This window comes from Monomorium pharaonis, chromosome 9 (genome assembly GCF_013373865.1).
Source record: "Monomorium pharaonis isolate MP-MQ-018 chromosome 9, ASM1337386v2, whole genome shotgun sequence".
Classification (NCBI taxonomy): domain Eukaryota; kingdom Metazoa; phylum Arthropoda; class Insecta; order Hymenoptera; family Formicidae; genus Monomorium; species Monomorium pharaonis.
In genome coordinates, this window is record NC_050475.1 from 13,266,630 (window position 1) to 13,282,090 (window position 15,461).

Sequence of the window (15,461 nt, forward strand, 5' to 3'; positions counted from 1 at the left end):
TATATCTTTATATATTAATAATCTTTTAATATTTTGTAAAATATAAATAAAACATTTCACAACTATTTATATATTTCTTTTTCTATTTCTTTTATCTTCTAAAAGTCACTTATAATAGGTCAAATTATATTTTATGTTTACTATTACGGATAATATCTTATGGATGTTCTATTGGTTGAATTGTTCTATCTTCTGATTCCATTGGCTAATTCTTACGTCTTATGCTTATGGTTACGGAAATTCATGTGCAAGGGCCTTTAGCCCGGATCTACAATAGTGTAGTAAACCTTATGCCATAAGGAATTAACCAATTATAATCGAATATGAGAAGAATAATCGAATATAATTGGTTAATTTCTTATGGCTTAAGGCTTACTATACCTATTGTAGATCCGGCCTTAAAGGGCCATCTACAATGGAGTGTTTTAGCCGTAACAGCACTAAAACTACAGCAATGCTGTCTAGAATAAAAACGACGTAGCAATAACATACAAGCCGGCCATCAAAGAAAGGCGACCAAAAACTAATTCCGAATGCCCCAACGCTCATCGTAAGCACGCAATGAATTGGCTTAATGTCTGTTGCAGGCTGTAAACAGTAAAGCAATACGAAGTGGAGACATTTTCTACGACTACTGCTACGGCCTACGACTCTCCATTGTAGATGGCCCTTAAGGCACTCACACATGAATTGACATAACCATAACGTAAGGTTTTGACGCGTCGGATTGGGCGACCATAACCGTAACCTGCCGTATCCGGCTAATTCAAGTACGTGATTGGTCGAAACCTTACTGTTACGGTTATGTCAATTCATGTGTGAGGGCCTTTAGGGCCACCGCACAAACTCTTCCATAACGCGTTACGTTACGTTAAGTACTCCATACGAACCTAAGTTGTACTTAAAATTTAACTTAAATCGACGCACAAAGAAATCCTTAGGGCCACCGCACAAACTCTTCCATAAGGGCCACCGCACAAACTCTTTCATAACGCGTTACGTTACGTTAAGTACTCCATACGAACCTAAGTTGTACTTAAAATTTAACTTAAATCAACGCACAAAGAAATCCTTAACGTAAGAACTTAAGAACTTACGTTAAGGATTTCTTTGTGCGTTGATTTAAGTTAAATTTTAAGTACAACTTAGGTTCGTATGGAGTACTTAACGTAACGTAACGCGTTATGGAAGAGTTTGTGCGGTGGCCCTTAGGGTGAATAGGAGCATGTTGGGGCATGTGACGCGAACAGACCCCATATGTTTTGAACGCAGTTTTCGTCGGTAGTTGGTATCACGTGGTTTGTTCGCGTCGCCATGCTCCGACATGCTCCTACTCACTCCAACGCATTCTAATAGGTTGGCGTCATCGGAATCAACGTATTGGAGTGCGTTGGGGTGAATAGGAGCATGTTGGGGCATGTGACGCGAACAGACCTACGGTCTTGTCGGTATTGGGTGCTTTCCATTTAGTAACACAAGTCGATACAAGCATCGTTCTATCTTTTTTTTATGTTCAATGAGTAACAAAGATAGAACGACACTTGTGTCGACTTGTGTCATTAAATGGAAAGCACCCATTGCATAAACATATGTGGTTTGTTCGCGTCGCCATGCCCCAACATGCTCCTATTCACCCCAACGCACTCCAATACGTTGATTCCGATGACGCCAACCTATTAGAATGCGTTGGAGTGAGTAGGAGCATGTCGGAGCATGGCGACGCGAACAAACCACATATATCTAGACCGAGGATTGTCCCAAATTTCAGAAGTGGGGGTAAGGCTTACGTACGATATAACAAGTATTTCCTTCTCCCTTACACACGCCTGCGTGTGAAAGAGAAGAAAATACATGTTACATCGTCCGTCCCTTTTCAACGTCTACGTTTGTCCTTTTCTACGTATGCCTATACCCCCACTCCTAAACCGAGCAGGCCTGCGGTATTGTATGACAGATATCCTAACCTGAATAGGAGTCTATCGCTTATTTTTATTAGATTCGTTCGTTTTAAGCAAAACTGCATCAAATAAACATAATTACATATTTGAAGTAATGGGTCTAAACTAAATAATTTATACCTAAAACGATTTTTCGTGAAACGAAAAGAATGGAAGGGGAACTGTCAATCGCTTTAAGTGAAGCAAAACAGAGTTTTATTGAACTGATGAGATCGCTAAATAAAACCAATCAGCAAAAATTTTTGGCATTTATTACGAAAGAATGGAAACTCAAATCGTTTACAGCTTATAATGATACAGGTTTGTAATATTTAAAACAATATAATAATAAGTAGAATCTCAGATAAAAATAGACAAACCTGAGCGTAAAATACCATTTTTTATCAAAGCAGATCTCAATACTCAATAATTTTGGACATTTGGATTTTATGCTTTCCAATTCATGTCTTATTTTATTCGTTATATTTGAAAATTTGTTGCATTTTTTGTAAAGTATGTTTATTAAGGTAGACAAATTATTTTTCTCTATACCATCAATTTCTAACATTATTTGTCACAAAATAAGAATATTATTTTTTTTATTCAAACAATTATCAATAGGAGACAATGCAAACAGTGACAACAAAAAAATGATGGAAGCATCAACGTTTATTTTAAATTCTATTGCTTCTGAAATTAAACAGAAGATTCCATTTAATGCTATTTTGGCATCTGAAAATCTTACAACTCCTTCAATGGGAGAGGTAATGTCATATTATACATTTAAATAAATATATAATCACTTTAATTTTTTGAAATATAACAAACTTTCTCTTTTTAGAATTCAGATTGCGATCCCAGCATCACATTACATATAGACGAGTTCCTTTATAGTGATGAGGATATCGACAAGCTTGTAGATAATAATCAATTGCAAAGATATTATTGTACTGATTGTAAATCTAGAAATATACAACCATTGAGTAAGTAAGATTTCAATAAGGTCAATCTGAATTGAATAATATCCGTTTGTTAATTTTATCATTATTTATATCAATAAAAAGTATGTGTTTCTGAAATATATTTTATGTATAAGTAAATTAATAAAATCAATAATAATTTAATTATCTAATCAAATAATATTAAAAACATTGGTTGATAAACATTTCCAAAACTTCTTTTCAAAAAGTTCTATCACAAACAATATTATAAAACATTTACATTTGAAATTTCCATTTGATGTAAATGAATATTTCATATTTAGGAAATGAAATGAACAAAATTCCGAATTATGATATGAGAGGAAAGGGAATACAGTGAAAGAATCAAAGTAAATAAATAATAAGCCACATTATTACTACAAATTACATTTTAAATAATTTTCAAAAACTTTTAGAGTAAATGCTCGAAATGGCCACCACTCATTTCAATACAAAGCTGAGCACGTCTAATCAAATTTTTCTCATCATAACTTGGAATTTTGTTTATTTTATTGTGATAGAATTTTTTGAAAAGAAGTTTTGGAAATGTTTATTGACTGATGTGTTTAATATTATTTGTTTAATATTATTTAATATTAATTGTATAATTTAATTAATATTGATTTTATTTATTTATTATTATACGTAAAACGTATTTCAGAAACACGTACTTTTTATTGATATAAACGATATTTTATCAAATTTGCAACTAATATTACTTCTTGTCAATTAAATTAAACTCTATTTAAGAATACAGCAATAGATGTTAATAGAGATTTCACAGATTTGTATGATGTAATATTTATTTGGCACCGTGCCCTTTAGTGGTACTCATCAAAGCGTCCCCGGCCGATCACTTAGTTATGCCGCGCCTAACGACGCGAGCTATACGATCTGTGGTTGGAAAGTTTTAAAGAGTTACCATTTAAAAACTATTGACTCCTCAACATTTTGCTATTGACATTTTCGACTCAGTTTTTCATGAGGAATATGTACATGCCGGATCCTGTGGTTGATCTGGAACATCATTTATGAGACGTTCCATGTCAACTGGAATACCTGTCTGCCAAAGATGTAACTAACATACAGAGATGTGTAATGGCTAAAAAAATGTCTTCTCAAATACTTTTAAAAGCCATTTGGCACTTTAAAAGAAACAAGATAGCGACTCTGATATGGCTTCTGATCTACAGAAAATCTCACATTTTTCGAAAATCTCTTGTTATCTTTTGAAAATCAAGTCAGGCGTAAAATCATTTTACTGGGAGTAATCAAGATCGCTGATTACGAATCTGAAATCAGATCACTGATTCAAGATGATGGATCTAATATGGTGTTTAATGATGCCGAATATTGCACGAATTTTCTGAAAATCAATTGTTAGTAGCTATTGAAGAGGGAGATCGAGTCAAGTCTAAAATGATTTTATTAGAAGTAACCAGGTCGCTAATTACGAATCTGAAATCAGATCACCGAAATTCAAAATGGCGAGTCTAATACCTAGCTAACCATTTGCTGTCAAATTGTCAGCAGACTGCTAAAAATTTCTTGCGGAATCAGGCTGCCAAAACCATGGCCTACTGTGTCCTCGAGTGCGCCCCAATTGCAAGCAAAAATTGTTATCAAATCCTGATATCAAATTGGGTGCAACACCAGAGCAGATCTGTCACTAGCAATACAATGACAAATTTACACAGCAAATTGAGAACAGGTATTGCAACGTAAACTCACAGCAGATTTACGCCAAATATGCAGCAGATCTGTATTCATAAATGACCACAGATTGGCGACATTTGTTCAATCTTTTCATTTTCACAGTTATAATTTTATTTAAGAATAGATGTAAGCAATCTCCTGGGAAGATTTATTAATTCAGGGGTAGGAACAGATTGAATAATTTACCCCACACTCTCCTTAACATCTAATATTTTTTGTAGGGGGGCCTCAATTGACCTATCTATTTTCTTCCTTTATATCGCAGGTATATCATCTATTCTAGATGCAATTAATTTCATTAAATTTCTTGTAGTTAAATGTCACTTTAAAAAAATAAAACTAGCAGTTCTGTATCATAAAAGTATAATGTGGTGGTCCACCACCACATTGGACACCTTCACAGGCGCAGCGAAGGAAGGTAATTTTTGCTTACCTTAGTCGCGCTGCGAGTGGTCTTTATGTAGAGAGTTGATTGCATTTTACTTCCGAGAGAGTAGGCCGCCTATCGACGGTGCCGCGCTTATTATTGCCAATTTGACATTTGGACAGACTGCTGCGTTTCTGATATCAATCTGTCGCGTACTTTAACGCACAAATGTTATTGCATTTCTACAGGCAATTTGCTGATATTGTTTGCACTTTGGTGTTTGTAGTCAATCTGTCATCAATACTTCAATAAATCTGCTCGCACTATTATTTTGTCATGTATTCTGATGACAGACGTTGTTAAATATTTGCTGAATATCTGCTAACAGTGTTTGCAATATGTTTTCTTTGTTGCCTTTTTGGCAACAGAATCTGTTGCCAACATTTGTCACAGCAGAAATGGTTATCGGGGATATGGCGCCCAAAGTTGTCAAGAATCGAACGAATATTTCTTCAATCCTTTTATATGAATTTTATCATAATAAAATCAACCTTAACCTTTAGCCTGCACATTTCAAAAAAATTACGTAGCCTACACAGGGGGTCATACCCTAGCCACTTTAAATTGTTACTCTAAGCCCAATAGATCGTTTTAACTTGGAAAAAATTTTAAATGAATTTTGAAGCTTTAAAAACAGTATTTGATAGGTTTCATAAAAATTTTTTTAATTTTAACATACAACAAAAAATTCTTAAAGTAAAAATTTTTAAGACAAAAACTGATGTTTTTTATTAAAAAATTTATACAATTTTAAATTTTCAATATTAAAAAAAAAATCTTATGCGATTATTCTTTAGAGATGAAACACTAAACATGAAAAATAAATGCTATAGTGGACGTTGCAATAACCATATTTAATTGAAGGTATCAAAATGAAGATTTTATAGACAAATAAAAATGATGAAATGTAATAAAAATTTGCATTTATTTTAGTAGATATTACTTACAAACCATTTTACATGTTAAGTTATGAAACAAAAAGTATAAAAATAAGCAAGTAAAGCGTAATTTATTGTTTAAATCATTTTTTTTCAATTTGCAAGCACGAATGCATAAGGCCGCGCGGTGATTGTCACATGTGTGACGCTGGCAAGCTGGGCACATTAAAATTTTTTTCATTTTTTAAATAAAATCTTACACTATTTACAAAAAAAGTATTAAAAAATTAAATTGAGAAAACTACGTACCTTACACTGGGGGTATGCTATACCCCAACTTTCGGAACGTCTACTTCAATTGATTGCCAGAAGCAGACTGACACCACGCTGATAATAGCAACCGTTTCAACTTAAAGAGTCACATCTTGATTATTAACAAATGGCATAAGTACTGTTTTCATCGATTTATCTATCTAAAATTGAGCTTAAAAATGTGCTGGGGTATGTCGTACCCCAGATGTAGGCTAAAAGTTAACCTCATTGAGGCCTTTTGGTTAAGAGCTAATGCAAGTTAGATCTGAAGTTAGATTATTGAAATTAACAATAGTGGATTTATGGCATCTAAAGTAGTCAAAAATTGCATGAATTCCTCTATGATCCCTCATAATTAACTTTCTAGGTCTATGATCGAATTGACCTTAAAATATTGTATCTAGGATTTTTATTGTTAATAATGATTTAGAAGTGAGTATTATCATTAAGAATAGCCGTTTCAATATAATGTTGATGCGCTCTAATAATTGATTTTGGGTTGGCATTTTTTCGATTAGTACTTTTTTAAAATTAGCAAACAAGTAAACTTTGCTGATTAAAAGAAAGTGCTAATCGAAAAAATTTTAACTCAAAATGGGCCAATTATTCAAAATGGCCGTTCCAATATAATGTTGCTGTATTCTAGTGGCCGATTTTGGGTTGACATTTTTTTTCGATTAGCACTTTCTTTTAATCAGCAAAGTATATTTTTGCTAAAATAAAAAAGTGCTAATCGAAAAAATGGCGTCCAAGTCAATTCAACCACCAAGACATATGGTATTACTCTTCGCAATAACCAGTTAAAGAACGTTCTTTTACCGGCGACGTGTATAACAAATAAATTGTTTAACCGTATCAATGTTTAAACATATTGATAAAGTTGAGAAGGCCTAAACGATCGCATTATTTTTCATATTTTTGCAATAAATTATTGTCCGATTTTTCGGATAAAGGGGGGATTCTAATATGCCAGTAATCATCAACATTTAGCTTATAACTGTGGTTTAAGTCTGACGATTTGTCGGCGCGCAGTTATATGAGCTGAGATTAAATTAATATATTTAAAAAAAAGTAATTATTTAGTTTAGGGGACACCGCGTCGATGACTTTGACCTTGACATATGTTATCAAGAACATGATCCCGAATAACTTTTCCTTATAACTTAATCGGCGGTCATTGTTTGTTAAAAAGTTATTAACAAAAGAAGTTCGAAAAATATTTATGTAGAATAGAACAACACACACTCACAGAGAGGAAGAAAATGTGTGGGCGGAGAGGGGCTTCCTCTGCACCCCCTTTCCGTAATTTTTCTCAACTCTAACCTAAACAAACTTTATGTCGCTATTTGGATAATGCGAAACATTGGAAACAAACAGCGTGAATCTTGTTTGGCGTGGAAAGTCGTAAACCCATTCGGCACTTTTACTGTCATATTAATAAACGCTTGTATCGTTATATTAATAAACGCGTGTACCACATGGATTTGCAACTTTAAGTAAAGCAGAGATATTATGTATTTATAAAACTTTTTTGTTAATAACTTTTTAACAAACAATGACCGTCGATTAAGTTGTAAGGAAAAGTTACTCAGGATCATGTCCTTGACAACATATGTCAAGATCAAGGTCATCGGTACGGTGTCCCTTAAATTAAATAATTACCCAAAAATTATAATTAGCATTAAGATCTAGCGGCGATTGTTCAGGTCTTTTCAACTTTATTGATATGTTAACCGATTAACATCTAAACGGATGCATTTTTAACATAATTTTCACCGACTTTATTCGCAATGTTAAAAGTCTATAAAAATTTTGAAATGTATCATTTCTTATGTAAAAGGGCATAAGCAGAATAAACATGTGTGTGCTGCCCTTGCATGGATTTGATTGAAATTTGTACAAAATGGCTTTGATGTGAGATTAAATTTTCTCAAGTTATATTATATCTGAAAAATAATTTTTATGGGAGTTATGGGAAAAAGAAGAAAAATCGCAAAAAAAATTTTTTTTTTTAAACGACTGAACCGATTTTCATTAAAAAATATGTTATGGGTTTTAATCCTACAATGTCATTAAGAAATTACAGAAATTTTTTTCAAAAAATACGGGTAAAAAAATTGTCAATTTTTTTGAATTTTTTTCGATGGAATCCAGATGGGATACTATTACCATTTTTTTGTAGAAAAAAATCTATGAACTTTTTAGTATAACATATTTAAGTTTTAAATGATTGGAAGAATACTGCATACATAAACTTAAATATATGTATTGTTGCGTTCGCCCGGCAAGACTGCCTCGCACTCTCACTCACGCACTCCCGCACGAAATAAGAAAGACACTCTCTTTCTGATTAAACTCTTTATTGTGACTTGAAAATACAGAGAACGTTCACGAACAGAGAAACAGCACGTCCGTTCGGATTGACAGCTCCGGATCAAATCTGACAAGCCCGCGTAAACAATACGGTTGCTAAGAAGGTCGCCGCGCAGCTGAGAGTTGAAATTCACCGAGCGTTCAGCGCGATCGTAACAATATATATATTTTTTATCATTTATATACATATACACATAATGTATACGTATAAATTATTAAATATATATACAGAGTGGCTATAAACGTACAAATCTTAAAAAACGAGAAGCATGGAGATAAGTACAACGAACAGGAAACAATTAGAATCGATTACATAAAGTTACGAGAAAAATTGCTAAGATGTGCGAATAAACGCGCAGTGAACGGTATCGTGGGCCTCAATCACTCTGTATATACATTATCCAAACAAAATTATCTTTTTAGAAATGTAAAAAAAAGCGCCGAGTATATGGTTTTTCTTTAAGGAAAAAAATCACAAATCCTAGATAGTATTTTTGATCAAATTCAATCTAAGTGATATATACCTTTGTGGTTGGAAAATATTACATTTATTTACGTATCAAATAAATCCAAGATAATACTTTTCATCAAATTCAACTAAAATAATACATATATAAATAAGATACATAAATAAATATAAATATATATATATATATATATATATATATATATATGTACGTAATGTAAGTAATAAATATTGGTACGCGAAAAAATTAATAAAAGTAATAAAAATAAAACAAATAAATAATAATAACATAAACAAATAATATACATGATATATATTTAATAAATGTCAAAAATATTGATAAAAAATTAATAAAATTACAAGCTTATTTATAAAAAGAAGTGAAATTCCATCAAAAAACCTTAAAAAGGTAAAAAAGATACGCCAAGTACATAAAAGCGTGTTTTCCAAAATAAATTTGAAATCAATGCAGTTAGCCAAGTATATTGTAAAAAAGACTTAAAGAAATTTATTAAACATCTATTTAAAAATTGCTTAAACGGGCTTGATGATTAAATGATTAAAATCGACCAACGGGATTATAGTGAAGCAAAAACTTGGCGTGCCCGGCTCGTTAGAACGCAATGATCCATCAATATTATACAATATGAAAATTATTTGTACGAATAGAATAATAAAAAAATAATAACCTATCAAAAATTTTACAAAGTTAAAAAAGATATGTTAAGTATATAGACGCATTCAAAAATGGTTCTATTCAAAAATTAATTGAAAAAATGGGAATATCAATGATAACAGATAGTAAAACAACACCCGAGTCACATTAATTGCATTCTTGTATATACATTTATCAATATCAATATCAATAACACAGAGCCTTGGAAATTCAGAAAAAATATGAACCAAGTTTTTGCTTCACTATAATCCCGTTGGTTGATTTTAATTATTTAATCATCAAGCCCGTTTAAGCAATTTTTAAATAGATGTTTAATAAATTTCTTTAAGTCTTTTTTAAAATATACTTGGCTAACTGGATTGAATTTAAATTTATTTTGGAAAGCACGCTTTTATGTACTTGGCGTATCTTTTTTACCTTTTTAAGGTTTTTTGGTGGGATTTCTATTTTTTGTCAAAATTTTTTTTGGAAAATTATCTTATTAATATTTATAACATGTATCTTTTTTTATCAAAATTAGTCGAAACGTTTTTGAGAAAATCGGCTTTTTTATTTTTTTTTTTCTCTATATCTCCTAAAACAATAGAGATATCAAGTTATTGTTTAAAGAAAGAAGGATGTTAAAAATGGGCCGATTTTTGCCTCCGAAGGTGTAAGTAAAAGAAATAGTATTTTTTATAAATTTTGACTTTCTAAATACGAAAAAATATTGAGAAGTTTGTGGGCATTGAGGAACATCGCGAAAATTGAATAAGAAGAAAAATGTAAATTGTAGAAAGGATGATGTATTGAGCCATTACAAACCCATATAAGTTTTTTTGAAGGTTGAAGGGAAGAAAGGTAAAAAGGTATGTTTTGTAAGTAAAAATGTAAGCAATTGAACTTCTAATTGTGTATATAAGTGTAAAAAGGTTTTTTGATTTATTTAATACAACGTATGTCATCTTGTAAACTTACTATGATTTTGTAAACTGTATGTAAGTATACTTTGTCCACTTTATCTTCCCAAAACTATCTTTTTGTATCTTTCGCTTTTTTTAAGCTTGTTCTTTGTCGCACCTAGAACCGCAACGAAAATGCGACAAGATATTGGTTTCATTTTTTTTGTTTTTTAATGTGTTGTATTTTTATTTTTATATGTTTTTATTTTCTTTTTGTATATTTTAATCTTCACCTTTTTTTACATTTTAATTAAGTAGAAAATAAAAGAAAATTTTAAAAATTAAAAAGAAATAACACATATGTACAATCAAAAGTTCTTATTCTTCAAGTTATTTGCAGATTTTTGGAAGTACCTGCGTCCCCACACTTAATTGCTTACATTTTCCCTTACAAATGCACACAAAACATACCTTCTTTTACCTTTTTTTCCTTTTACTCCCCCCCAAAAAAAACTTATATGGATGGGTTTTGTAATGACTCAATACATCATTCAAATTTCTACAATTTACCATATTCGTGTTCAATTTCTACGGTGTTTCCCAACGCCCATAAACTTCTCAATATTTTTTCGTATTTAGGAGGTCAAAATCTATAAAAAACATGATTCCCTTTACTTACACCTTCGGGGACAAAAATCGGATCATTTTTAACATTTTCCTTCTATCATATTGATGCAAACTTATGACATAAATTTGAATCTGTGGGGGCACATTTTACATGTTTATTCCGCTAGGCCCTTTAAAAAATATTCCATGTGCTTCGCCCGCTGGCTCACGAACTCGGCCGCGCCGATTATAGAGATGTAGGTCCCAGGGATGGTTGTGGTTAGGTGGCTGATTCCACGGTCTGCTCACGAAGCCTATTCTAGGAGGGGGGAGTCTTCTTTCTTTCTCTCCCTTGCACTGACGACACAACTGGTACGAATCGTACGCCTTTTTACGGTACGCTACTTAAAAACTACGCTCAAGCCCTCGATCAACACACCCGCTCTTGTCCTAGCACAAGATGGAGGCCACGCACCCGCCTCAAACGCGCGCGACCCCGCTCCTCCGCTTCTGCTGCCCTCCGTCGGCGCGGCGAGAAGGCAGGTCGCCATTCATGATTGTAACTTCGTAACATCCCCCCCGGAATTCGGCGACTATGTCGTTAAATAATGAGCTTCGGAATTGATGGGTAAGACACAGAGTTTCGCAACAGGCCTTTTGTACGTGGCACTGGCGGTGCGCAGTGTTACCACTCTGGTCAGTCCGTCGGGTTCCTGGTGCAATTCGGTCACTCTTCCCAACGGCCACTTGGCAGGAGGGTAGCGTTTGTCCGTCACGAGGACTAAAGAGCCCTTCTTGATGCTGTTGGATGGATGATGCCACTTAGATATTGCTTGATGTTTTTGGAGACATTCCGAGGACCACCTTCTCCAAAAGTGGTCCACCTTCTGTCCAGTTGCCACCTGGAGAGACGTGAAACTGGCACTTCCGACAAGTCCGTTTCAGGTAGCGTGATGGGAGCCTCGCCGATGAGGAAGTGGCCCGGTGTTAAGGCGGAAGGGTCGCTCGAATCTTCCGACAATGGGCAGAGGGGCCGGAAGTTAAGGACGGCTTCTATTTGGATCACTACTGTAGATAGCTCCTCGTACGTGAGTGTAGTGTTTCCTATGACTCTAGCAAGATGAAACTTTGTGGATTTTACGGTAGCTTTCCACTTTCCCCCAAAATAGGGCGCGGAGGGGAGATTAAATATCCATTTCGTTCCATCGTTCGCGATAAGACACGCTACGTCCCGTAACTCCTTGGACGTAGAGGCAAAACGTTGGCGCAGTGCTGCGTCGGCTCCCACGAAATTGGTCCCACAGTCGCTGCGAAGGGTGGCGCAGACGCCTCGACGCCCGGTGAAACGCTTGTACGCGGCGAGGAAGGTCTCCGTGAAGTAGTCGGTTACGATTTCAATGTAAATCGCCGATGTGACCGGGCAGATGAAAATTGCTAGGTACCCTTTATAGGAGCGCGACGTTCGTCCCTTCCACGTTTTGATCATTACGGGACCGGCATAGTCTAACCCGGAATGAAGGAAAGGTCTGGCCGGAATCACTCGAGGTGTGGGAAGCTGTCCCATCAGTTGCTGCGCTCGCTGTCGAGCACGATGTTGCGCACAACGGACGCACCTTAGGATGAAGGAACGCACGGGAATCCTGCCGCCTAATATCCAGTAAGTACGTCTTAAGAAGGCCAAGGTAAGTTGAGTGCCCCCGTGTAGCGTTCTGCGATCGTCAATGAGGAGTGTAGTAAGGAGTGACTTGCAGGGTAGCACTATGGGGTGTTTCGCTTCCACGTCGATCTTAGTGTAATGCAGACGCCCGCCCACTCTTAATATTCCGTCCCGGTCTGTGAATCTGCTGAGCGGGTTCGATCGTGGTAATAAGCTTCTCTGGGATAGCAGGCGGATCTCATTGTTGAACCACGAGCGTTGTACTAGCTTGCACCAGAACAGCAAGCTTGACTGAAGATCATCCGGCGTAAGGGGTTTGATAGATGAGCGATCCAGTGCTCCTTTCAGGCGCATGAATCTCTGAGCGGTAAAAGTCGTAAAAGTCTTGTCAAGGAGGAATATCTGTCGAGTAACTCTCAGTACGAAGGAGGTGTTATGACGGTCACGACGTGACCCGGACGTTCTTCCAAGTCAATTCCAGAGATGACAGGCGGCGCGCGAACAGGCCACGAGTCCGAAGGCCCCGAGAGCCATGCAGACACTGTCGCGCTATGTGGGAGCCGAGGCAATTAAGACAGCGTGCATGTTGATCTACGACGTCCCTCCGCTGACCGACATTTTTTGATTGGTAGGTGGGGCATCGAAATAGATAGTGTGGGGAAGCGCAGAGGGGGCACTCCAGACTTGTATGGGAGGAGGCCACGTGTGCAGCGGCCCGGACGCGTGGCGCTTCACGACCACCCTTACCCTGTTCCTTGTTGTTGCCTGAGCTTGGGGGGTGGGTCGACAGTCTGAGCAGCGCTCGTGAGCGCCCGACGAGAAATTTCTCGAATTGGGCGAACGTAGAATACGAAGTAGCAGTTCCGATCTTCAACTCCCAAGCTTCTTTAGTGTTAGCATCCAATAACCCTACTAACCAATGTAGGAGGAAGGAGTCCGAGGCATCCACTGGACTTCCTAACGACCGCAATGCTCCGATCGCCTCCGTTACGGTGACCAAGAAGGTGTTCAGGTCCTTCGCTGACCTTGTCTTTAATGCTTTGAGGCCGGTCAGGCGGTCTAGATGAGCGGAGATTAATAAACGCTTATTTTCGTAGCGGGCCGTCAAGGATTCCCACGCAATAGGAAAAATCTCTTCTGATGCGGGCAGGTGGGTGACAAATTGGAGGGCCTCGCCGGTCAGGGATGTCTTTAAGTAGTGCATCTTCTCGGCCCCCGTCAAGTCGTCATTATTTCGGATAAGCGACGAGAATAGGTCGTTGTACGATTTTCATTCCTGCAGGTCCCCAGAGAATTTTAGTAAGGTTATTTTGGGCAACGCAGCGAGCTGGCGTGACACTGGGTCCGTCGAGTTTCCGCTAATAGATGAAGGTTGGTGAATTGAGAGCGTTCTCTAAAGTCGGGTCACGATTCTGGCTCGACCCTGAATGTAAAATTCTTGGCAGCGTTCGAAGGTACGAGTTTTTACGTAGTCGGACTCGTAGAATTTGTCCATGCCGGCTTGACATAAGTCTTCGTGGTTTTTCTGGAAACGCCGCCAATGGCTTTCAAACCAATCGAGGCGGGTGCTGAGGACCTCTCGCTCTTCTGGAGATGCATCCTCTCCTGATCTGCAATCTGTTGCATCCTGTATAAGACGAAATCTTGTTTGCTGTAGTCTAATTCTTGCCTCCATGCTCGATCGGTCAAGCGCAAGCAGATCCGGCTTGAAGGACCAATCTAACATTAGTATGCAAAGTGATGATTCAGTTATCAACGGGGGGGGGAGAACTTAACACTCGCATGTAACCTACGAGAAAGTAAGAGTTAAAAAACATTTCTTTATTGTTGAGCCAAAAAGATATAAGACATAAGAAAAACTCAAATTAATTATCATAAACATCTGGTGTGCTTGCGCTATGCGCAGGGAGGGCAACCTCTCGTGCGGTTGGTCTTGGGGGTTCCGCGGAGCGAGTAGATCGTTGATCAAGCAATCCTCAATGGACAGGAGGAATAACGGAGAAAGAGGCGGCTAGGTGCCCTTCTGCTCGCAGGACAGCGATCGGACCTCACTTCCTTCTTCAATGGCGTGATCCTTCTTTGGAGAACCGGTTTATGTGGTTCGTTTTTCTTCCTGAAATATTCTCGCTAACTCGAGGGTGACCCGGTAGTCCACCCGAGACCGTTGACTCGAGGGTGTCGGCAAGGACGACCCGAGAAGCGACGGTGGGGAGAGAGGGGAGGTTTCCCGACTCACGGACGGACCCCACTGCCACGAGGGTGCCAACGATCCGAGGACGTGCACCGACTGCTCGAGGGTGCCTCGATGTTCGACCCGTAGGCGTACGCCGTAATCTCGAGGGTGTCAACTTAGACGACCCGAGGACACGTACCTCTAATTCGACACGCTCGGTTGCGAGCCCGGCTCAGATTAGGATGGTCGACTCTGTCCGAGCGCTTCCGTCAGGGGGGTAGAACGGTGCAGCTTCCACGTGTTGGAGGGAGGGCGGCCCCCCACGTGCTTCGCCCGCTAGCTCACGAGCTCGGTCGCGCCGATTATAGAGATGTAGGTC

General features: G+C 37.2%; 1 protein-coding gene across 2 annotated transcripts in view; it reads left to right on the plus strand.

Annotated features, from left to right (window-relative positions):
- The first annotated feature begins 1,735 nt into the window (after positions 1 to 1,735).
- The window catches only part of LOC105831992, a 61,654-nt gene continuing 47,928 nt past the window's right edge, over positions 1,736 to 15,461 (plus strand). Inside the window, exons 1-3 of one of the 2 annotated variants that reach the window (XM_036291786.1) lie at positions 1,736 to 2,258; positions 2,559 to 2,701; positions 2,779 to 2,920. In XM_036291786.1, coding sequence (XP_036147679.1) covers positions 2,108 to 2,258; positions 2,559 to 2,701; positions 2,779 to 2,920 — 436 coding nt within the window. In that variant the 5' untranslated portion in view covers positions 1,736 to 2,107. The remainder of the gene's footprint in view (positions 2,259 to 2,558; positions 2,702 to 2,778; positions 2,921 to 15,461) is intronic. The other variant, XM_036291787.1, reaches the window with a different exon arrangement.